Source organism: Vulpes lagopus, chromosome 15 (genome assembly GCF_018345385.1).
Source record: "Vulpes lagopus strain Blue_001 chromosome 15, ASM1834538v1, whole genome shotgun sequence".
NCBI classification, from domain to species: domain Eukaryota; kingdom Metazoa; phylum Chordata; class Mammalia; order Carnivora; family Canidae; genus Vulpes; species Vulpes lagopus.
The window spans coordinates 27,200,627-27,224,810 of NC_054838.1; the positions used below are offsets into that span (position 1 = coordinate 27,200,627).

The following is a 24,184-nucleotide window of genomic DNA, read 5'->3' on the forward strand; positions in this document are numbered from 1 at the left end:
TGCAACCCCACCACCAGCCTTATCAGCTCTGTAACCACAGGAAAGGCCCTTCCCATCTCGGAATTTCCTCATCTGCAAAACAGATTGAGAGACCAGAAGACTTATCTTGAGGTTCCTTCCAGCCTGTGATTCTGTGATTCTGGCCACCCCGAGACAAGCTCCCAGGCAAGACTTGAATTGGAGGGTGGCCACACAGCCCTCTCTCTTCCCCTTGGTGATCAGTCCAGGCTCTGGCTGGGGTGAGGGTAATGTCCATGGCACCCACCCCCAGGTGCCTGTCTTCACTTCACCCAATCCCGCTGGGCTCCGAGGCCCTGCCCAGCCCCAGCCCCTCCAGGCGGTGCCTTAGCTAGCTCTGGGCATGGGGGGGGGGGCTGGGTTGCTCTCCCCCGTGTTCATGTCTTCTCCCCCACACACAGCAATTCAGGCTACACTGTCTGGTTCTCCTCCATCCTCGGTCTTGTGTGGCTATCCCGCGGATGCCCTGTGTGATCACTAACTACTTCTCTTTGGGGGGACCTACCAAGGGCCAGCCAGGGAGGACACGCTTCACTCAGCGTCTGGCCACACTGAGACTCTCCCCTTTCCCTGGCTAGTTCCCAGTGCCTTTGCCTCCTCCTCCCTCCGTCTCTCTGACCACCGAAGTGAAGATGGCCCAGGCCCAGGCCTCAGTCCCCTTTGCTTTCTACCCGCCCTCTTTGTGATGGTGCCTAAATGTGCATCTCAGCCTCTCCCCACCCGTTCTACTCAGGACTGAATCGACCTCCTGGTCTCCATGTAGGCTGAGTCTGAGCCCCAGCCCTCTCTCCATCCCCATCTCAGGGCTTTCAGGTACCCCCCACCTAACGCTTGCGACCTTCTTAACCCTCCTTGCCCAACACCCTACAGCCAGAAAGACAGTAAATCCCTGATGACTCCACCTTTGACACAGGACAGGACTCCGACTGCTTCTCACTGCATCCACTGTGATCAGCCTGGCCCACACAGAGGTGGGGGTGTGGGTGGTGGCGGGGGGAATGTTCCCAACCACCAACTTTAATTTTCACCACCTCTGGTTTACAAATGGGGACACTGAGGTCAGGAAGGGGACCCCCCCCCCAGAACACCCACCAGGACAAGCTAGCAGGAGCCTGGGTCTGTCACTACCTCCCTGAGTTCTGATCCCCAGCTCCCCCCTACCCCCCACCCCTGTGGACTGCACCCCCACCCTCCCACTCCCACCCTCCCCAACCCCACCCCCCACCGTGGTAGGTTTTCTCCTGAAGCTAGCTTAGCAGGTCTGACGACACAGCCAGGCTATGCACGCCTGCCTGTGTGTCCCTGAGGTACAAAGGCTCTGCCAGCTGGGTTTATGTTTCAAGACGTCTGTCCGCGCCCTTGACCAAGAGATCTTACGGGGAGCTCAGGGCCGGAGCTGGGGGCTGGGGACATCAATCGGAAGCCGCCCTGCCTGGAAACCCGAGAGTTTGCCCTGCAGCCTCAGGACCTTCTGAGTTCACTTGAGGAGGCCACAGACCGCAGGGGCGGGCTGGGGTTCCCGCACCATTTATTTCATACAGCTGTTTAAAAAGCTTGTTTAAAATATAGATCATTATATATATTTATTTATATATATATAAAATATATAAAGAGGAATGGAGGCGAGCCACCCCAAAGAAAAAGCTATGTTTTATAAATATTTCTGTAGCTCCCACATCCCAGAGGAAGAAACAAAACAAAACCAAAAAAAAAAAAAACAAAAAAACAAAAAAACACAAAAACAAAACATTTACAACCCAAGCTAGTGGTTCCATGTGGTGGGCCCAGCAGGCTCAGACCCTGGGGCCGGCGTGGGGGTCCCAAGGGCTGGGCCTGCAGAACATTCTGATGAAGGCCAGCTGACCGCACCCCCTTCCCAGGAGGCTGGTGTCTCTGGCTGCGAAAGGTCAAGTCCATACCAGTCCTGCCAAACCCATGGCCCTGGCTTCTGAGGCCGGCCTGGAAGGCAGCGAGTGGGCACTCCCGGGCTCGGGCTGCCAGGTTATTTTTAATCTCGTCGGTTTCCTCTGATGTCCGGGCCCTCCTTCCAGGGTGGCCAGGCCTTCTGTCCCTGGCGGTGGTGGTTTCCAAGTGGAGACAAAGCACAAGCCACCTCCCATGCCAGGCATCTGGGATCCCCAAGCGACAATCCACGGGGTGTGTCCGGGCCCCGGGGCGGGGGGGGGGGGGGGGGGGGAGGGGGCTCCAAGGGTCCCAGGGGCGCAGGTGGGACCTCACTTGCAAACGTAGCGCTCCACTGTGCGCTCGCAGCGGCGGCAGGTAACGTAGCAGCACCAGTGATACTTGCAGTGGCAGCGCTCGACCACGCGGTCTGTGTAAGGGTTGTAGCCACGGCCGCAGCACATGAGGTCACAGCTGTCACTGCCATGGGATGTTTTGTTGCACTGCCTGGAGCGGGGGAGGGAAAGGGCGGTTAGGGAGGGCACACTCCCTGGGGGCGGGGGCGGGGGGGGGGGGGACCGCAGCCTCCCGCTGCCCTCGGCTGCCCACTCAGCTCCTCTTGGAAGGGGTCTTGGTCTTTGGAGAATTTTAAATAATCTCCTTCCCTGAGAGTATTTCTCACTTTTCCCTAGATTTCTTTCTTTCTTTTTTTTTTTTTTAGGGGGCAGGGGTTACCTTTAATGCTGCGTTTTGTGCCAAATCCTTATGATGCCCTGTCCCTGAGTATCCTGTCCACCCTCCCCCCTTTCCCTAGATTTCTAACCAGCATGTAGCAAAATGATGGGAGGGTTTTGTTTTCTTGGGGGTGACATTTTTTTCCTATTCCTCCTACTTCTAAATACCTGAAGGAGCCTTAACCACTCTAATGATCCTGTCTTCCTATCTCATCTTTAATTATATTAAAGATATATAAATAGCTATATTTATAAAGATAGTGTAAAGATAGTTTATAGGTGTAAAGATAGTTTTTTCATTTTTTTTTTCATCAGAAAATAGTTTAATTATGTACAGGCGGTCGCAGGCTGATCACACACAGGGAGCGGTCGCGCACGGGGCTCGGGGCGGCCGAGCAGACACGCTCTCGAGGCGACGGCCGCTGGACAGACTGACATGAACCACAAACCGTGACAGTTATGGGGGGACGTAATCAACACGTTTCCTTTGGGACCAGAAAAAGAAAAGGAAACTCAGAGGCTTTTGGAATCCCAGGAAAATTCTGGAACAGACAAAACGATGCTGGATGTGAGGCAAAGTGAGTATGTGGCACACTGTTCGTTGAGAGAGAGGCTCTGTCGACCATTTGCCCCATGTGCCAAGCATTTCCCTCCAGCATTTTTTTTTAAGATTTCATTTATTTATTCATGAGAGACATAGAGAGAGAGAGAGAGAGAGACACAGGCAGAGGGAGAAGCAGGCTCCATGCAGAGAGCCTGATGCAAAACTCGATCCCGGGTCTCCAGGATCCCACCCTGGGCCAAAGGTGGTGCTAAACCACTGAGCCACCAGGGCTGCCCTCCCTCCAGTATTTTATCTTAGAGGAGGCACGCAGGGTCCTGGGGTCAGTGAAATGATTATGGCCATTGCACAGATGGTAATGGACTTGGCAAAGGGCAGAAGCTTGCTCAAGTTCCCACAAGAGTCTGTGGGTAAGCAGGGCTTAAGCTCAGGGGTCCTGAGACCAAGTTTAGCACACGCTCTCCCTACCCTCAAGGCAGAGAACCCAGAGGCTTCCAGGGGTTGCATTTCTTTCTGAATCACATGGCTGTGGGAGAAAACACTGAAGGTCCCTAGGAAACCCAACCATCCAGCTGTAGGCTGGCAGTTCCTCTAGCTGGGATCAGGCTAGCAGGGATATTGTTATGGGAGGCAGCTGGGTCCTCACAGCCACGTGGACTCAGGAATCCCAGAATGTCCGAGATGGGTGAGTTCTAGAGATGACCAAATTCAGCCCTCATATTTCCTGATGGGGAAGCTAAGCCACAGAACGGAGAGGAAGCCTGCCCAGAGTCACACAGTACAAGCACGGGCTCTGTGAGAGTTCGGGGAAGGCTTCCTAGAGGAGGGTCACCTAGGCCATGTCACAAAAGACAAGCAGAAATGTAAGATGGAAAGGAGGGAAAGGGTGTTGGGAGCAAAGAAAACAAACAGCCTGGGCAAAGGCACAGGACCTGACCTCATCTAGGTGGCGAGAACAGATGGAAGGCATAGGGCTGGAAGTAGGGAGGCCGGAGGAAAGGCCGAGAGCAACTGAGAAAGAGAGGCGGAGACCTGGACTGGGAGGAGGCCACGGGGCTGGAAGGAGGAAGTGCAGGGAAGGAGAGTCAGGAGGTGATGGTGACCCACAGGTAGGGGCTTCGAGCAGTTCCAGGAACAGCAGGAAGAACATATGCCCCAAAGTCAGACAGACCCAGGTTCAAACCCCAGCTCTGCCACTTACTGGCTGTGTGCCTCAAGGCAAGCCACTTGACAAAGGGGACTCTGTCCAACCACTCAACATTAGTCGTGCCCCCTGGTCTTATCCTGGAGGTCTCCGACAGCTCCTCCAGGAAAGGGTGGTAGGAAGCCGGAAGAGTTTCTTTTTTATTGCTAGATCCCTGACATGTGATGTTTGAAACCTGAAGGCCAGCCCCAGAACCAGACAAGGTCTGCAGTGGTGCCTGAGACGGGGACCTCGGGAGAATGGAACTTCGGGAAAGATCCAGGGGCCCAGGGCAGGTTGCCTTAGTGCAGGGGCCGCTGAAAGAAACATGACAAGAGAGCTGGGGTTTGGAATGCTGACTGCTGCTGTGGCCTCAGTTCACCAAGCTGGGTTTGAGGAAGGTCACAGGACACTGTCCTCCCAACAAGGGAGCCAGCCTCTAGAGGTGCCACCCATGCACATGCTTTTCACAGTTAACAAAGCTCATTCACCTCCAACCCCTTGTACTCCCCAATCTCCCAACCTAGTAGAGCTCATGCTCCCCCTCCTCCAGGAAGCTTTCCTTGATGTCCAGGCTGCGTCAGGGGCTCCCCTCACCCTTGGGCTTTTTCCTCTGTCACGATCCAACCACTTGGTTCTCCCCCTTCCGTATTCTTGCCAGAGCCTCAAGTAATAAGTACATGTGAAAGTGTCTGTGATACTCCTGAGACATTGGAGCTGTTTGTTACTGCACAGAAAGCTGACCCATACAGGTATCTGCAAAAGCCCATGCTCAGACAAATGGCTGAGAGTTGTGCATGGAGGGAAACCTGGTGGCAAGTGGAGGACGCATTCAGAGAAAACAAGGGAGCAAGTGATGCTGCGTGAGGGGGCCTCCTCATCGGTAGCCCTGGGGCAAGCAGAGTGAGGCTCTGGGTAAGCAGAGGCCTGGCAGCCCGGGGGCGGGGAGGGGAGACCACCATTAATGAGCCCGTCCCATGGGACTGACACTGCCTAGCACAGAGGAGCAGCTCAGTAAGTACAACTGGAGACTGCCGACCGCCCCTCTGCTTTGCACAGAAGATGAGGCTGAGCCTCAGAGAAGTGAAGGGATTTTCTCAAGGTCCCACAGCTAGGAGGCTGTGTGCTGGGGTGGGAACTGTCCTTCCTTACACACACACACACACACACACACACACACACACACACACATTGCCCCCATGGATCCGGGGAGACCCTCTGTTTGCTCTGGGCTTTTCCCAGCCTCTCTGGGTTCTAGAATCCTTCTGCCCCCACCCCATCCTCATCACACCCACCCTGGCTGCCTCACACCAGACTCTTGCTCCTTCCTGTCTCCCTGGCTTGACCTGGTTCCATCTTCACTTCACCCGACCCCCTCAATCTGGCCTCCAGATGGGAGCCAGGGCCTCCTCTCAGAGCCTGCTGCCCCGGCCTGTGAAGATGGAGCCCCCCAAACCAGCCCCCCTCTCTTGGAGACAGGAACGTGGGCTGCGGAGGAAGCAAATGCTGGCTGGGCACCAACTATGTGCCAGACACGTTCTCAGACACCCTCACTCTGGTTCAATATTCTTTTAACCCCGCAGAACACTAGTTTTGTGGAATGCTATTAGGGGCTCCTTTAATAAAAGAGTTCCACAGCCAAACACCTCTGGGAAACGTTGGCTTAGGCAGATCCTTTACTGTGGGATTCCTCCGAGCCTTTAAAATGTTCTCGTGCTTTGCAAATCGCCAAAGAGAATTTCCCAATCATATCTGATTGCAGAGCTATTTCTATTACAGCATCTCAGGACTAACTTCCCCTAGAACCATCTCTGGCAAATGCTGCTGCCCTGAATCCTCACCAGCTCGGTACACAGTAGGACCGCGGTTACCCCTGGTTCTCTTTCTCCTGTCCTGAGCCCGCTTCAGCAGTAGTGACGGGGTCTGCTGTTGGGACCCCAGACCCGGCTCCTGAACTGGGGACCAAGGGGAGAGAACCGGGCCCAGAAGGTGGTGCACGTGTGTCAGGGAACACGGGGGCACTGTCTGTCCACAAAGCAGGCCTCCTGCGCCCGCTGCCCTTCTGAGAAGCAGTTGCCTGCTTCAGTCTCTGGCTCAGTGCAGACTTCCTGCGTGGCTGTGGGCTGGCTGCTGCCCCCTTGTGCCTCAGTTCCTTATTTGTCCAACCAGCAGCCAAGATGACATCGACCCTTCACTTACTCACTTGACAAACACTTCTTGAGGACCTGTCTTATGTGGGGCAGCCAGCCTCCCAATGTGGTCACCGTCTCTCCCCATCTCCCCCACCAGCCTCCACTGCCCAGGGGCTCCTTGCTTGAGCCACGTACACAAGGGCCACTCCCAGGAGCTCTGCTGGGGCCCTCTTGGGCCCTGGCACCTCTGCTGGGCACTCCTGGGGCCCCCTCCATCCATGGGCAGGGACTCCATTCCCCAAGTGCCAGCTGAGGCAAGACCATGTGCCTGGCCTTGAGCTGACATGGGGCACCTGCCACATAGCTGACCCCTTCCCACCCTGCCACCCTGGCGGCAGACCCTTACCTGTCTTGCGTCCCGTGGGAGCCCACCTTCTCGTTCTTCATGCAGAAGTCGGGCGAACTCTGCAGATAGACAAGCTCTGAGTCCTTCACAGGCCTGATGTCCAGGTCCTTGGGCACCAGGTGCTTGCGGGTGCCCATGGGGCGGTGCACCACCTTGGTGGCTGACAGGTAGCGGGTCTTGAGGTCGGCAGCCACATCCCGAAGCTCCTGCAGCCCCTTCCAGCAGGTGCGGATGGAGCAGGAGCCAGATACCCCATGGCACTTACACTTCATTTCCAGAGAGGCGCGCAGAGCCTGCAGACAGGGGAGGGCGTCGGGCTGGGCAGCCAGGGTCCCCTCCCTGGCCTGCCCGGGGGGCCCTGCCCTCCCACCCCCCACATGCTGGGGACTCTCAGGGAGTCACCGACTACTCTGGGCCTCAAGTGAGGGAGCTTTTGGCTCTAAAGCTGGAGAGTGTTGTAGGATCTCAGCTCCTCCTCCAGCCTGGGGGGAGCTGGGAGGGACATGAAGGGAATGGCATTTGTAGGGATAACAGATGCCAACTGCCCCAATACATAATATGGCTTAATCATTCTAAGAGTTCTTCACCGGAGGTACCATTACTTTCCGCATTTTAAAAAGAGGAAACAAAGGTTCAGAGAGACCAAGTCTCAAGCTCAAGTTTGCACAACTAGCAAATCCTGGAGCTGGGATCTGAACTCAGGTCTGAGGGCAAGCCTTTTAATTGTTCCATGCTTTTCTCTTGCACAAAACTGGGGCTCACTGAATCCTTGTTGGATAAAAGGGGAAAAAAGAAGGAAGGAAGCAGAGGAATGAGGGGGGAGAGAGGAGGGGAGGCAGGAGGTAAGCGCATGGGGGCACATTCCCTGGCCTGGCTGGCCCTTCCTCTGCACTGCCTGGAGCCCCCCACTGAGCCCCGTCCTGGTCAGCCCCTCTATCTTACTCCGTGCAGGGCAGGCACATAATTGCTACCTTGCAGAGTGGTTGCTGGGATTCAAGAGGGGACACGTATGAAAGGGTGTTGTGAACTACAAAAGTCAAATCAACACTGGTTTGAAAAATTAGTCTAATGACTGTGGTGCAGCAGGGAGGCTTGAGCTCTGGGGCTTGGGGAAACTCTAGCCCTGGCTTCTGAAATGACTTCATCCTATCACCTTCCTCGGGCCTCAATTTCCCCTCAGATCCCTCTGCCCTGGGGCCAGCCCTCCTGCCTGCCCTGTGTGGAGCTGCAAGGCTTACGGGTCCTCTGGGCCTACCCCTGCATTAGAAAGAAGGGGAAACTGAGGCCAGAGCGAGCAGAGACTTGACCAAAATCATTCGGTGAGTTAGTGCAGGAGCTGGTCAAGGTCCCAGGGCTCCTTCTCCTTCACCAGGAAGTGGGGAATGAGGGGGTTCACTGGGTCTAAAATCTGGAATTGGCTCAGCAAAGCCTGCGGAGAACACGGGAAGGAGGTGAGCCTGACTGCATGGTACATTCAACCTCCCAAGGACATCAAGGTATCCTTGAATCATCATCAACAGGTGAACTATGTTTAGCTCCTCAGCTCAGATGGGTGGGAAGGGGCCCAGAGCTTCCAGACACCCACCATGGGCCAGTGCTAAATACGCTGTATCTGTTACTTCGTTTAACCCTCATGAGTCCTGTGGCTACGGGGAGGGGACCGGGTCCTTTTGCAGATGGCCCCAGGACGGCTGGATCCTCGGCATCAGGGCCCCAGGGACGAGCAGAATGCACCCCTGAGGCTGAGGAGCCTGCCTGGACTGCTCAGCAGGAGGGGATGACTGTTTCCCCCAGCAGCACAAGGCTCCATCAGTAGGAGTGAAGCTGGGTTCTTGGGCTTGGGGGTGGCTTCCCAAGGACAGGGGCAGGCCAGTAGGATTGGGAGGCAGGAGTCCTGGGTCCCTGGCCAGGCCTTGCTACAGGCCCATGGGGTCTCTTGGCCTCAGTTTCTCCAACTATCCAAACATGGCCTGGACATCCTAGAAACCTTCCCTGAGGGAGACCAGTGAGAGAGGAACCTGAGGCGGTAGAAACCTCTGGACTTGGAGTCCTGCAGACCTGGGCTCCATCGTTCCCTGTGTCCTTGGCTGAGCCACCTAAGTTCTTTCTGCCTCCCTTTCTGCCTCTGAACAATGGGCTGCTGGGACCGCGGGAAACCATGAGATGCCATCTGCACCCAACGCTCCACCCCTCAGGTCCCCGCTCCCCACGCGTGAGATGGGTAGCAGCATCTACTCACAAGGGGGTGTGTGGACTACAGGACAGAAAACTCATCAAGGCACCACCACAGTGCCTGGTGCTCAGATCAATATAAAGGGGATTTTTTTATTTTCTAAAACTAAAAAGGTCCACTCATTCACTTATGCATTCACCCCAACCTTCAGTGGAATTAGGCAAGGAATTAATGAGACACTGGGCTAACAGACGTGCAGGGCCCACTGTGTTCTGGAGCTGGATGGACCCCATTAGGTCCACGGAGACCTCGTAGGCTGAGGCTCTTATCCTCCAGCCCTCCCCATGCCTCCTCCCACACCCAGCCTCGGCCGAGGCCCCGCAGGAGCCTGAGGAGGGCAGCCAATGGGGACAAGAGAGAACCAAGCCAGTCCATTTTACAGCTAGAAACAACTGAGGCCAGAGAGGAAGTGACTTGCCCAACATCACACAGACAGTTTAGTGCCAGAGCCAAAGCAGGAACCTGGAGCTCCTGACCCCTAGCTCAGTGTTCCTTCTGCTCCACCAGCATTTCCCATTCAAATCCTGGTGGACCCCCGGAGGAGGAGGAGGAGGAGCCTGGCAAGCCCCAAGCTGCTGGAAAGGGGAGAGCTGGGGGAGGCCGGGGAGCACACCAGTGTGGGCGGATCGGGCCCGCCCCCCCGCCGCCCCCTCCATCAGGGCACACTGGTGGCCCTTTCCTGGCCGACTGGCATGAGCATAACCATCTGGGGTGGGTGGGGTGGGTGGTTACCTGTCTCCCCACTTCACTGTTGTGTAGACGCATCAGTTTATTGGCTTGGGATCCTGTTTTTTTCACCTTCATAGGAGCATCGGAAAACTTGGCTCCCATGAGAAGCCCGTAGCTGAGGTTGTCCGCACATCCTCCCCAGCGGTTCCCGGGCCCGGGTGGCTCACCTGGGACGGGGCCGCAGGAGCAGCCGGGCAGGTCCCCGGAGGTGCAGGCCCGGGCGATGGCGTGGCTGATGGCGGCCGCCGACAGCGCATACACGAAGGCCGACTCCCGGGTCCCTGTGGGGAGGTGCTGGCTCAGCGTGGGGCAGGCCCCTCTGTGGGCCGGCAGGGGCAGGGGCTGCAACAGGTGGCGGACGGACGCGCAACGCTGATCTGTCGCTAGCCGGCTCTCCCGCACACACAGGAGCTGACTTGTACGCCTGCTCACAAACTCACCCCCACATCCAGAGGCCCTAAGGGCCTGCACCCCCACAGGCACCTTGCTCCCACACGCTTACCATTCCACCATTCCGGTTCTCCCCCTGCTTCCCTGCACTCAGTTTTAGGGGCTACCCCTCAAAGGAACTCAGACCTGAGGGGCAGATGAGTGTGCAAAAAGCCAGCTGTAGGTTGAGCTGTGTCCCCCAAAAAGACAGGGTCAAGTTCTGACCCCTGGTACCTGTGAACATGACCTTATTAGAAACAGGGTCTTTGCAAGTATAACTGAACTAAGATGAGGTCATACTGGATCAGAGTGGGCCCTAACCTAAGGACCGGTGTCCTTACAGGAAGGGGACCCTTGGATAGAGAGACACATGGCGGGGGGACCCTACATGACAGAGGCAGGGATGGAAGAGACGCATCTGTGAGCAAAGGAACATGGAGGCTGCTGACAGCCACCAAAATCTAAGAGACAAGGAAGAACCTCCCCGGGGCCATCGGAGGGAGCACAGCTCTGCTGGCACCTTAATCTCAGATTTTGGGCCTCCAGAACTATGGGCAATGCAGTTTTGTTGTTTGAAGCCTCTGTTTGTGAAACTTGGTCACGGCAGCCTTGGGAGACCCACACAGAGCCCAATGTGCCTCTGCTGTTGGGTGTCTTGGCTTTAGGTCCATGCAAGTCACCTTCCCTTCTCAAGCCTCAGTTTCCTTAACTGTAGAATGGGAATGATAATACCTACCTCACAGGCTTGCTCTAGAGTTCAAATAATTTGGGAAGGAAGGAAGCATTGTCATGTGCTCCACAAACCTTAGCTGTTATCGTACAGGGGAAAGATTACAACCATTGGGGCACTTCTGCCCAACAAAAACCTCTTTTACTGTACACAAGACCCCCAACACCCCCCCCCAGAAGCCACCTGCGCCAGTAAGTGGAGACCCTACCTCACTTTGTGCATCTCACAGCATCTGTAGGCACCTCAGTCTAGAATGACCTGTGGCACACCTGTCTGCCTGAGGGTGGGCTCTCTCGTCTTCATGTTACATACTCCCCTCCCGAGGGCCTCTTGGGCCTCATCCATCCTTTCTTCATGCATTAGGGATTAGGGTACACATCCATTTGTGCTACCCCTACACTGGCATATTCACTCACTGTGTGTTTATTCATTCATCAATTCATGCCTGGATACCCATATCTGTGATTAATTCATCCACCAATCCATCCACACCTGTATTCTCTTCTGTGCTTCCATCCATCACCCACCCAGTCACTCATCCACCCATCACACAGCCATCAACACCCATCCATCCATCCATGAATTCACCCACCTATCTAAACACACATATGCATATGCCTGAATTCATCCATCCCCACCTGGGTGCATTCTGCAGGCCCTAGCAGCCCCCGCAGGCTCCCTACCTCTCTCCAGGTCAAGCAGGTAGTTGGGGGCAAGCTCGATGGAGGAGCAGTTCCAGCGCATGTCCGCAAAGGCCCTGCGGCAGGCCTTCATGACCTCGCGGGCAGCGTGCACGATGGTGTGCATAAGCTCCAGGTTGCTGCGGCAGAGCTGCACCTGCGCAGACACCAGCCCCTCCAGCTGCTTGCAGTGCTGCGTCTGGTTCAGCGCCAGGGCCGCCGGGGTCTTGGACAGCGCCCTACACACCACCGGAGGGCAAGAACCAATGGAAGGAAAGACAGAGTGTGAGGGGCCATGTTGCACCTGCCCTCCTGGTCCCAGCCTTTCCTCAATGGGCTCGGGGGCCTTTGCTAGAAGGAGTTGGGAGACTAAGATGCAAAGACCCTGCCCCAGCAGAGCAATGACTCCCCCTCCCGCTCCTTGTGGCCTTGGGCACATCACTGTCCTTCTCTGGACCAGGCCCTCATTCAGGTCGGATCATACCTTCCAACCTCTTTACACTTTACTATTATCCTAACCATGAACAGCTATACACCTCACAAAGCACTCATACTGCTTCCCTGTTTATTCTCACACAGCTGTGAATTAACTACCCTTTATTCAACATTCAGTCAAGGTGGAGCACCTGTATGTGCCAGGCACGCGCTGGGCGCTACAGTATTACAGTCATCATCATCATAATACAGACTATTAACTGAGCACTTACTAGATGCACAGTAGGAGTTAAGAGCTTTCCTTCATTTAATTATTAAACTCGTTTATTGGGCTATAAAATCCCACACACATGCAAGTGATTTATTAGAGGATTTAAGGAGCCACTCAATGTTGTGATAAATTAGACTTAGCCATTAACTTGCTGTGTGCCCTTAGATAAATCACTGTCCCCTTCTGGGCTGCAGTGTCTGTACCTGTTAAAGTATTTCCCAGAATGGAAAAGTGAGACATTCTGAAAAAAAAGGGATCCATGGTTAAACACATTTGGGAAACATGATGTACTCTGTCCCCCTTTGGAGAGTAATTGATGCATATGTACATTTTAAAAGCCCTGAGAAGGCCCACAGCAAAGCAACAAGGTTTGGTTTTGTTTAACTCAGGAGTCTGCTAAGCACAAAGCTCTTTGAGAAAAGCTCACCTCATCCATGCTTTGGGAAATGCTGGCCTGGGGGTCTCTATGAACCCTGGTGATGTTATAGGACCCAGGAGCTTCCCAGATCCAGACTCTAGGCGCTGTGATTGCAAGGCTCTAGGACCAGGGGTACATCTTGGATGCACCTTTCTCCCAGCTCCTGCACCAGGCAGCACATCTAAGCACAGACTACAGGGACTCCATGGCCTTAGAGGGTTCTGCCTGGACTCATCCCCTGCCCCAGAGTCAGCTGGCCCCCAGCAAGCCAGCAGAGACCCTGGAGGAAGCAGGGGCAAGGACAGGCCGATCTGCAGTCACAGTGTTGGGGGCCCCGGCTTGCTGCGAGCACCAGAGTCCTCACTTGGGGTCAGGGCTGAGACTTGATTAGGCCAGGATCCCAGAACCCTCAGGCTGAGATCCCAAGGGAGATCGTTTTAAACAAGAGCACAGCCCAAGGTAGACTCCTGGCTCTGTCATTCCCTTTGTGAATTTGAGCAAGTCACTTGGCCTCTCCTAGCCCAGTAACCTCTCAGCATTCCCTGGGGGAGTAACTCGGTGGGCCTCAGTGCTCTGCCCAGGGCTGACACACCGGCTCAGTGCTCAGCAAGGGGAGCTACTGCAATCACTGCCCTGGTGGTCTGCACCCACATAGTCAAGGCCGAGGGCTGACTCAAACCTGGTCCCCCAGCCATCTCCAGTGTCCCCTCCCTGTCCCTGGTGTGCTCTACTATCTGGCCATACCAGACTCCTGGCTTCTCTGACAGGGACCGCCCCACCACCCTGCCTTTGCCCAGGCTTTTCCTGATGCCAGGAATACCTTTCCCCTTGCTCCTACATCTAAATGAATAAATGAACTGGATCTACTTGTGGAAGAAATATTTACTAAGCACCAACTCTTCTTGACCTCTTTTGGTAATGAACACGACACATTATCCTTTCCTCAAGGAGCCCGGGGTCTAGTGGCTACACAGACCTATCCCAGTTAGAAGGCAATAACCCAGATGTTCCAGCTCATGGGCTGGCCCAGGGGAAGAGCTCAGGCTTAGGGAGCAGCTGTATGACATGGGTAAGTTATTCAACCTCTCTGTGCCTCACGGTCCTCATCTGTTACAAGAAAAGGAGAATTTCCACTTCAAAAGGTGATGGCAAGACTTCATTAAGATAATGCATATAAAACATATGGAACATTCATAAATGGGATTGCTTCTGCTTATTGCCAGTGAATCCTGGACTAGAGGGAGTCAGAAGACCTGGGTTCTAGCTCCAGTTCTGCCTTCATGTGCTGTTGTTAACCTTGGGCAAATTGCTGTACCTCTCTGAGCATCATCTACCAGATGGGAACTCCTAGAGGTCTTGGAGGGGATGACGGGGATAACAGGTGCTACATTAAGTCCTAGTAAGTCAGTTTCCCCCTGCCTCTCCCTCTCTGCCATGCCCCATCCAGTTAGGGTGGTGCCACCCAACCTGAGATAGATTTTGGCTATCCTGGGCAGTCTGTCCTTAACTGGTACCCCCGGCGCGTCCCTACCCTCCAAACTATGAGCAGATCAATGCCTGGTCTATTCGGATGCAGACCTAAGGCATGGTTTCTGACCTAAACTGAGCCATCAGGTCCTCCCTGGCCCTCCCTGTCTGTGCCAGGTCACCTCAGGGAACTTCTGGTCTGATTTCCCATAGCCTACACCGGGTGAGGTGTGATCACACAGAGGCAGACAGATGCCCTCCCCTCAGCCTGTTTCTTGGTTGGTACAGCCCTCCACCCACACCCTGCTAACTGCCACCACACAGGGACACACTATCCCCACAGGCACGGCACTCCCCATATGGCACTCCTCTTGCCTCGTGCCCCATCCCTGGCTCACTGCGGGGTCTGTCTGGGGGATTACTCCCCTACCCTTTGTACAGAGGAGACACACAGACGGATGCCCTGTTTCCTCCTGATACCAACCCTGTAGACCTGGCCTCTCCTTCCTGGGTCCGCTCCCTGCCGGGCTGGGCCTGCCAACACTCAGCCTGCCCGGATCCCGCTCTGCCCTTCATCCTTGCCCAACTTTCTTTCTTCTCCTCTGAGCCAGTTTTCTGTTTCACGATGGGAAGGATGATACGAGATATGCCAGAAAATCCCCGGCACGGCACCAGGCATGCAAGCAGTGTGGCTGCCTTCTGAGTCCTTGCTCTGGGCTCCTGCTCCAGCCACGAAGTAGATAATGAAGGCTGAACCCTTTCCTGGGGAGCTCAGCGCAGACAATTCCTGATTACCATGTGCTGCAGCTCCCAAGTTGGGGGGTGCTCTGTGCTCCTGCTGCCTGGGGACCTGGGCCACTCTTGGTATTAGCCTGTCCCACTCTGAGTCACTCAGCCTCCACCTCCCCAGTCGGTGGGGAGAGGAGGTGCTATGAGGGGAGCCCCAGAGAGGAGCCTCCCAGAGGAGGCACAGACTGTCAAGGAGGGCAGAGGACAGATAGGAAGCACCCCGGAGAGGCTTGATGGCTGAGGAGCTACTGGAGAGAGTGGTGCAGGCAGAGGGGCCAGACACAGCACGCAGGCCGGGAGATCTGGAAGCAGGAGGCGGTGGATTCCACTCCTGAGGAGGGCAATGCGGTCATCTGGTAATTAGTGGTAATGACCGTTTCTAACTAAGTCCCCCTCGGGGAGGTAATCAAGGATTAGGGCAGGAGGCGGGGGAGTTACCCGTCTGGACATCTCCTCTGGCTTACCTCGCTGCAGCAGATCCCTAATTGAAAACATTTTGGTTTATCAGGGGATGGGGACACGGGGGAGAGGGTGGAAGAAAGGACAGAAGGGGACAGAGTTCACAAGCAAGGCCTGTGCCAAGGATGCCACCGTGGTGGCCAAGGTCTCTTCCATCTGGGAGTCGAGAGTTCTCCTGGGAGTGGCTCAGGGGCAGAGACCTGGGTTTCGGCTCCAAGTCAGCCACTCTCCCAACACACGACCTTGGGCAAATCACTGGCCCTTCCTGGGTTTGGTGTCCCCATCTCATCATTCAAGTGGAGACACTGAGGCCCAGAGAAGGACTGGGCTTGCCCAAACATGTACACAGCCAATCAGACAGAGCCAAGCCAGAACCCAGGCTTCCCAGATCCCAGGCCAGGGCTATTTCACTTCCATTTTAGAGATGAAGAAACTGAGACTCAGAGAGGCAGAAGCTAGTGACTTGCCTGAGGCATGGCTAGTGGCTAACAAACTGGCAAAGCTCAGGCTGAGGCCCAGGCTCCCAACAGGTGGGCCTTTTGGGCCACTGAGCCACATCTGGTTTCAATTTCTTTGTCCGATGTCCCTTTCACCTTCAGCTCCCTTTCCAAAGCCCAAGGCAGCAGGACCCCCGGGGTACAGGGGAGACAGGGAGACAGCTGAGTCTCCTGGTGAGCCCCTACCTCCTGGCCCCACTGTACGCTTCCTTCGGCACAATTGTCCTGTGGCTCCCTGAGACCAAGAGGCCACAAGCCAGATGCCCAAACTCCACATCCTACCTGTACTGCCTATGAGCTGTGACACTCTGTGAGTTAGAGGCCCCTGTGTCTCCATTTCCTGTTCTATTCAACAGGGGTGATAGCAGAACCCACCTCCTGGGAGATCCAAATGAAATATATATAAAAGTGCTCAGAATAGTGCTTGGCATGTAACAAGGCCACACACACACACACACACACACACAAACACACAGTTGTTATGCTTAAACCCCACTCCTGTCTCTCCCTATATCTTTAGCTCCAGCAAGACTTTAACTATTATCAAGGGGTTTGGCTGAATGGAACCCATCTGCCTGGGTTCTGATCCCACAGCCACCATTGACTAGCTGTGTGACCCTGGGCCAGTAACTGATCCTCTCTGTTCTTTAGTTTCCTTATTTATAAAATGCTAGTGACAGGACTATCACCTACCTCATGAGAATAGTATCAAAATTAAGTGACTGAAACTCTTGGAACAGAGTCTGGGGACTTAGAAGTGGGCTCTTACAATTCTTGGTTTCTTTGCTTTCCCCTGTGCACTGTCCTGCCTCTCTGCTTTTGTTCCTACTCTTCCTCCTGCCCAGGTGCCTGCTTTACATTCCATCCCTGGCCATCAAAATCCTACCTACCCTTTGAAGCCCAGCCCAAAGTCACCTCCCTCAGATGGAACTAACCGCTCCTCCTCTGGGCTCTCACACTCTCTCTCCTAGGACACAGCCCAAAATCCACTTTGCTAGGAGCTCCTATAAGGCAGACACTGAGTCGTATCCCTTTTTGTAGCAGCCCAGGTTATGCAGTGGGGGACTGCATGGACCTTGGGCTTAGCTAGCCATCTATTCTAGGCCCTCCCTGGCCACATGCCAGCATGGGGGCTTGTGCAAGTCACACACTTGTCAGAGCCTCAGCATTCTCACCATGGTGTGGGAAGGACAGCACTGTCCCCCACAATGCTCTAGGAGCAAGCCTAGCTTTTGGCCTCTGACGTGCCTAATGCTCTTTGGCAAATCATTCCCCCCACCCCAGGGCCTCAGTGGCCTTATCTGTAAAATTGTGTGGTGGGTGAAGAGGACTTGGATGCTCTGATCAGAGGGTCCCACCAGCTAGCACGGTGCCAGGTACTGGCAGTAGACGGTGGCCAATGTCTCACAGAACTAATCGGAAGCAGCTGAGAAGAGCTGCTGAGCCCAGACTTCTTGCAAACATGAAATGCAAGAAAGAAGATGGGGTTACCCTCCTGAATCACCAATTAATCGATAACTCAGCCGCAGCTGGGGCAGGGCCAGTGACCTCAGGACTGTTTGCTGGCGGCCCAGCCACAATCGCCCAGGCTTGCAGCTAATCCTCGAACCTTCCTCATAAACCCCTCCCCAGCCCCCATGATCTGTCCCTGCCTGTCTTATCTGCACGGCCTCCCCACCCCCCAACTCCAGTCCTGTCTTGGGTGTCCCCACCATTCAGGGAGTCCCTCCACCCAAAGTGCCCTCCTCCCCACCGCCCCCACCCACCAAACTCCTAGAGACTCCTCAGGCCCAACCTAGGAAAACTGTCCCTCAAAACTCACCCCAGCGTCCAAAGTATGTGTCCCCCCACCAGGTGGTCTCCCCTCCTCTGGGCCCCCCTGGTCACTCTTAGGGCACTTGGAGTTATTTACGGCCTGGGCTTATCTCTTGCAGTCCGGAGGGCAGCTCCTCCAGGAAGGGGCTGGGTTTTACTTCTCTCTCCAGCCGCCCCTGCCCCTGCCCCTGCGTGCGCACAGCCCTGCACAGAGCAGACACTCCCTTCTGCTTCTGTCGGGTGGAAGAGAGCCCCCGTCTCCCACCTATCGGCCCATTAATAATTTCTATCTAAAGGAACACCCTTCACATGTGCACAGCATCTGACAGCTTAAGAAGTTCTTTCATGAGCCGCTTCTCATCTGATCTTAGTGCAATAGAGGATAGAGACTCCTGCCCTCCTTTGAGAGAGGACATGGAGGCTCCCAGAGGTTGAGTGACACTTCCCCCAAGGTCACCCAGGTGGAGGGAGGGGTCAGGACTGTTTGAGGATCTTCAGCTAGGGTCAGGAGACCCACGAGGAAACACTGAGCAGGCCCGTGTGCAGGGGCACAGACCCTCCTGACTGGGCCCCTGGACCATACTGTCTTTTTCCATCTGCCCCTCTACGGCTCTGCCCTGGCGCAAGGGACAGGGCAATTCTGTAGCTCTCCACGCACGCCCTGTCTCGCTCCTGCCTCACGACCCTTGGGGAGGTGAGGCCAATACTCTACGAGCAGGAGAAGGAGGCGTAAGAAGAGTGACTTGCCCACGACCCCCAAGCCAACTCCCGCTCCTGGGGCTTGGGCACTCACCGGTCCCCAGGGAGCCCCCTTAACATTAGCCGCTGCCCCCGTCCGCCTGTCCCCCAGCCCGACCACGCAGACGCGAGGCCCCTACTTACAGCCATTTGATGCCGTAGCACACGCCGGTCTGGAGCGCCAGGGCGAAGAGGAGCGCCTCGCACACCCGCGGCCGCGCCCTCATGGTGGCGCGGCACGCGCGCTCGGGGCGCACCGTCGGGAGCTGCTGCACCAAGTCCCGCCGCCGTCCCAGCGCACGCCGCCTGCAGTCGGGGAGAGCGGGGCGGCGGGTTAGGGCGGCGCGCGGGGCGGAGGCCGCGGGGCGGGGGCGGGGGCGGGGGCGGGGGCGGGGGGCGCGTTTTATTCAAATTACAAAGGAGGGGTCCGGCCGCGGAGGCCGAGCGCGCGGCGGGCGTCTGGCTCGAGTTCGGTGTCGCCCGAGCGCGGCCCCGGCTGGGCTCCAGGCTGCCCGCGATCGGGAAAGGGGCGGCGGGGCCAGACCCGAGAGACGGAGCGAGCGGGTCCGAGACCGAGGCGGAGGGAACGGCCGGGCCCAACCGGACCTCGGGAGGCTCGGAAAGGAAAGGAGGAAGGGGGGCAGGGCCGAGGCCGGGTGCGCGTGCGAGCGCCCGGGATCTGCGTTATCTCCAAAATAGTTACTAGTCAGTAGGGAGGGCCTTGGCAACCCTTCCCCTCTGGGCCTCGGTTTACCTTCTCTGTACACGAAGGACACAACTGTGATTCGGACAAAATTCGCCTTTTATAAAGAAAGCGCATGATCGCATGTGCTCCTCCCAGCAACCCTGGGAGACAGGTACCACCCCTGCCCCCATCTCACAGGTAAGAAATCTGAGACCCGGGGATGTGAAACGGCGGCGTTGTTCACGGGCGTGTTCCACTCCCAGGTGTCCTATGAGTTCGCCGATGCTCAGACTAGGAAGTGGGGGCTTGCTGTGGGCATCAGTGGAGGGGAGGATGAGAAATGAAATGGCAGAGGTGTTCATACAATGGTCCCGCCTAGCGGCCCCCCTCCAGACCGCCAGGTGGTGCCCGGGCGGGAGCCAAAGCGGGCCAGCCTGGCCGAAGCTAAGCGGCGGAGCTCCCGGGGCCGACGCCATGCCGCCTCTGGCCGCCAGGGGGCGACCTGGGGCCGCGGAGCAACCGTTACCCCGCCCGCCCGCCCGCAGGTCGCAGGGCCGCTTCTCGGGCTTTTTTACTTTTCTTCGTCGTGTGTGTGTGGTGTGTGTGCGTGTGTCTTCCCTCTCTTCATTCTCACCTCATTAACTCCCTTCCCAGCTTCTCCCAAATTCACCCACACCTGGCGTTCTCCCGGAGACAAGCGCAGCTCCAGGCCCTCTCCCCTGGGGAGGAGCAGAGACAAAGCGGTTCCTTTCTAAAGGGCTCGGGGAGCCTTCCAGGGGGCGCTGGAGCGGGAAGGGGGCGTTCTCCCCCGGCTGCGTGCCCTGCCAGCCCGCCGCCGCCCCCAGGCTCGGTGTCCCCCTCTACGGAACAGGGGCCTGGACCGGCCCGCGCATCTCCCGAAGCCTTCGAAGCCTCCCAGGAGCCTCGCGGGTCTGCGCCCCCCGCCCGAGGCTGCAGTGCAGCGAATACCCGCGCAGCGCCCCCACGAGCGTGCCTTCAGCGCGCACAGATCTGAGCCCGCGCCGCTTTCTGAAGCCTTGCGGCCTGACCCAAGGAGGCAGGAGAAAACCCTGACTACGTTTCTCCTTCCTCCCACCCAGCCGCACTTGAGGCGCCTAACACCGAGGCGCTCACTCCAAACGTGCCGAGTCCGGGGCCAGGGGTCCCAGCGGGGTTCTGGGCCCCCTCCTCCCACCCAGCCTGCATCCAAACCCTTTGTCCTACGGCGCCGAGGGTGTCCCCCGCTCCTGAGAACCAGAAGTATATCGGCTGGATACGGGGGGAGGGGAGAGCATCCAAACTCCAGTCGCTGTCTCTTCTCGCCCCCACCTCCCCCCGCAATGTGGGCCCCCCACCCCCGCCCGGCATTCCGGAGTGGGGGGGAGGGGGGAGGGACTGCGCGCGGACCTCGGAGAGTGCGGACCGCGTCCAGCCCGACGCGCGCAGAGAGCGGACGGGCCGCCCGGGGCACCGCAGACGGGGACCCAGGCCCACAGCTACTCCAGACTTTCTCTGAGAGGCCGGTGGCCCCGGGCTTCTCCTTCCACCAACCCAGCTCGTCGCTGGGAGAGGCAACGCCTGGCCCGGCCCCCTGACTCGGGACGGATTTTTCCTGCCCCTTGTAAGGGCGTCCAGGACAGCGGCGCGGGCTGCGCGGGGGCAGGGCGCGCTCGCCTCCCGGAGCCCCCGGCCCGCCAGGGGGCGCTACGCCAGGGGGTTGGAGGTGGGACCCGCCGCTGCCTCCAGCGCCGTGGGACTTGGAGCAAGTCCCCTCCTCTTCCTGGGCCCGGGTGTCCCCGTCTGGGCGTGGGATGAGGCGCAGAGTAAGCGCCCTCTCGGTGCGGATCGTTCTAGAAGACATCGCTCGCCGCGGTCAGGCCCGAACCGCTCGACCCTCCGCTGCGGGACCAGCGCGGAGCCCCCTTGGGGCCGGGCGCGCAGGGGGCCTGTGTCAAGGCGCAGTCCTCGGGAGACACGAGCTGTCCCTCCTGCCCCCGCCGCGGCCAAGGCCCGGGCTACCCCGCTGGCAGCTGGCGAGAGAGGTGGCCGCCCGGGCCGTGCACCGTGAGCTCAGCAGCCGCAACCCGCTCAGCAGGTGGCTGTAAGGCTTGGGCTCTGCAAGTCCTTGGAAGCGCCGCAGCGAGGGCGGCCGAGGCCGAGTCAAGCCGGCGGGGCGGCGCCGGGCCTCCCGTCCCGGGACCACCGCGCGCTGGGCCGGGAGCGGGCACCGCGCTCGGGGCAGCGTCCACGCCGCGCGCAAGGTGGCGCGGGCCGGGCCTGCAGCCTCGGGCCGCGCAGCTGGCAGGGCCGACCCTGCGAGCCGAGGACGCCGAGCGACCGCTTCAAGGTTACCTGCGACGCGAGGCCAGGCCGGGCCCACAACCCGGCTTTGACCCCAGCCGGAGTCTTGCGAAATCTGTCTGCTCCGCTGCGAACGATGCGCCGGGTGGCCCGCGAGACGGGTTATTTTGGAAGTGGGAAGGGTGGGGTGGGAGAGGCCAGGGACCTCCTGCCGCCCCTCTGGAGCCGCACCCTGGGAGCCTGAGCACCCTCGGGGGCACGGAGACAGCTCCGCACTAGGAGGTGGGCAATGCGGGGCTCTTGCGCGAGCTCAGCCAGATGTTCGCGGCGGCTCCAGATGTGCCTCCGGTCCCGGGACAGGACTCTCCTCCTCCCCACCCCCCAGCCCGGAGCTCAGGTCTGTACACAAAGTCCCAGCTCTCCCCCTCCCCCGCCGCCTTTGGGAGTCGGTCTCAGAGCGAGGCGTCCGCCCCCACCCCGCCAGTTTGGTAGGAGCTGCGGTGGTTCTCTCCGCGTCTGGACACCCCGTCGCGCCCGGCCACACACACCCTCTGCCCAGCCGCACGACCCAGGTCCCCCACCCCCGGGACGGCTCGGGCACGACCTCATTCGCGGGCGAGGGGAGGGAGAGGGTCGGATCTCGGGAACCGGCCGGGAGGCTGGCGGCGGCGCGCACAATCCGCACCAGCCACCCCGGCGTACAGGCCGGGGAAGCCCCCCGAGCCCGCGGCTGCGCCCCTCCCGGCGGTTCCTCGGAGGACCGCAGAGGGGAGGTGTGGAGGGGGACCTGGGGGGCTCGCCCGCGAGGCGGTGCCGACGCGGTCGCGCCGTCCCCCCTCGGACTCGGACGCCCCCGCCCTAGCAGGCCCCGCGGAGCCCCGCGCGCGGCCCGCGGTCACGGCTCACCTCCTGGGGCGCTCGCCCCGCGCCCGAGTGCCGCTGCCGGGCGGGCCGGGGAGCGGGAGCGCGGCCCCCCGCGGACCGAGCGCTCTCCGGGCGGGGCGGGCGGCGAGGGCGCCCTCTGCGCGAAGCGGCCGCGGAAGGACGCCGGGATCCCCGCGAACCGCGGCCGGCTCGGGGGCGGCGAGGACTGGCCGCGGCGCGGACCCGGCTGCTCGGGGCTGCGCGGGGCTCCGGGGCCTGCGCCCGCCCGCTCGCCGGAGCTCGCCTCCTCGCGCCGCACGGTCTCCGGCGCCGTCCGCCCGAACGGCTTTATAAGGCGCGGGCAGCCGCTTTGATCCGCCCACGTCAGCGCGCAGAAACCCCACCGGGTGGCTCCGGCCGCGCGCGGGGGGCGGGGGCGGGTCCCCGCGGACGCCCGGACCCGCGGCGCCGGCGGCGCGAGCTCCGCACCGCGCTGAGCTCCGAAGGGGGCACTTCTTAACCGCAGCGGGGCTTAGGGAGCTGCGGCCTGCGGCGCGTGGGGCCCAGGTAGGCGGGTTTCTGAGCCGCGCCCAGGCCGAGCCAGGGGCCGCAGCCCGTCCGGGCCCACTGCGGTCTCCGCCCGGAGCCGGCGGCACCACGGGCGTTCTCCTGCAGCCCGGCTACCTGGGGCGTCGGGGTCGCGGAGAGCCGCGTGGCGTCCCAGGACGGCCTTCCAGGGGCTAATCTCTCCAGTCCTCTAGTTCTGGAAAAGGGATCAGCCATCCTGAGCTCGCTGCGGGACAAGAAGCAAGAGCCCGCTGCGCGGGGAAGCACGCTGTGAACCTCGGGCCTGAGAAGGCGGCGGTCCGGCCTCGGGGCGGCTGCTGGGGAGTCTTCTGGACGCCTCACCTCAGGTCCGCAGGGGGCTACCAGCCGAGAACTGGGTTTTAGAAACCAATTGGGACTAGGGAGCTGCTTCCCATCTGGCATAGACCCGGCCTGGGGCTGGGGCTGTGTTTCTGAGCAACTTCCGTGGGACTGGTTAGGTGAGTGCCCATCCCTCTTCGCACACACACCTCGGCCTTTCTGGCTGACCCTACAGCCCCCTCTCCCATTTCTAACTTGCAGAGTCAGGTGCTGAGCTTTCATGGCTTCTGTTTGCCCCAACCCCAGGGGCCTCAGTCCCAAGCATAATCTCAAGGATAATCTAGTTCATTAGTAGAAGGAACATAGAGACTTAGTGAAAGGGGGCTTGTCTCAGGTCCCTAAAAGACCTGGTACGCTTTTCCCCATTCTTCACAACTGCCCATGAAGTGACACCCATAGACTGCCACAGTCTGGTGCAGGTCCCACCATCTACACGCACACACCTGGGCCCACAGAGCCCATTGCAGGCTCTCAACCATACAAATACCCTCTGCACATGGACAGCCAGTCCCCCTCGTGAACAGGGCTGGGACAGATCACCCTACACGTGACCAGGACACACTCAGGAGATACTTGCACACACCATATGCCCACACACATTCAGTAGCACATGCAAGTGAAACAGCCATAGACATCTTCAAGATGAGGCCAAACATAAGTGCCCCCACCCAATTCATGCCCATAGATGTGCTTCCTTGCACACAGTACGAATGCACATGCAGCTTCCAAGCATGCAACACCGAATGTACAGACACTCCTGCATAGAGTCATAGGAATGTC

General features: G+C 58.5%; 1 protein-coding gene across 2 annotated transcripts; it reads right to left on the reverse strand.

Annotated features, from left to right (window-relative positions):
* Positions 1-1,645: 1,645 nt before the first annotated feature.
* Positions 1,646-23,095, reverse strand: WNT11 (Wnt family member 11). 2 transcript variants are annotated; one of them, XM_041729604.1, is made up of 6 exons: positions 22,520-23,095; positions 18,772-18,933; positions 11,742-11,977; positions 9,903-10,180; positions 6,938-7,230; positions 1,646-2,427 (listed from the first exon to the last, which is right to left on the reverse strand). In XM_041729604.1, exons 2-6 carry the CDS (start codon positions 18,852-18,854, stop codon positions 2,253-2,255), a joined length of 1,065 nt encoding a protein of 354 aa, XP_041585538.1. In that variant the 5' UTR covers positions 18,855-18,933; positions 22,520-23,095; the 3' UTR covers positions 1,646-2,252. The 2 variants fall into 2 exon arrangements, with proteins under 2 accessions (XP_041585538.1, XP_041585539.1); XM_041729605.1 differs by lacking the exon at positions 22,520-23,095 and adding an exon at positions 21,665-21,739.
* Between the last annotated feature and the right edge of the window lie 1,089 nt (positions 23,096-24,184).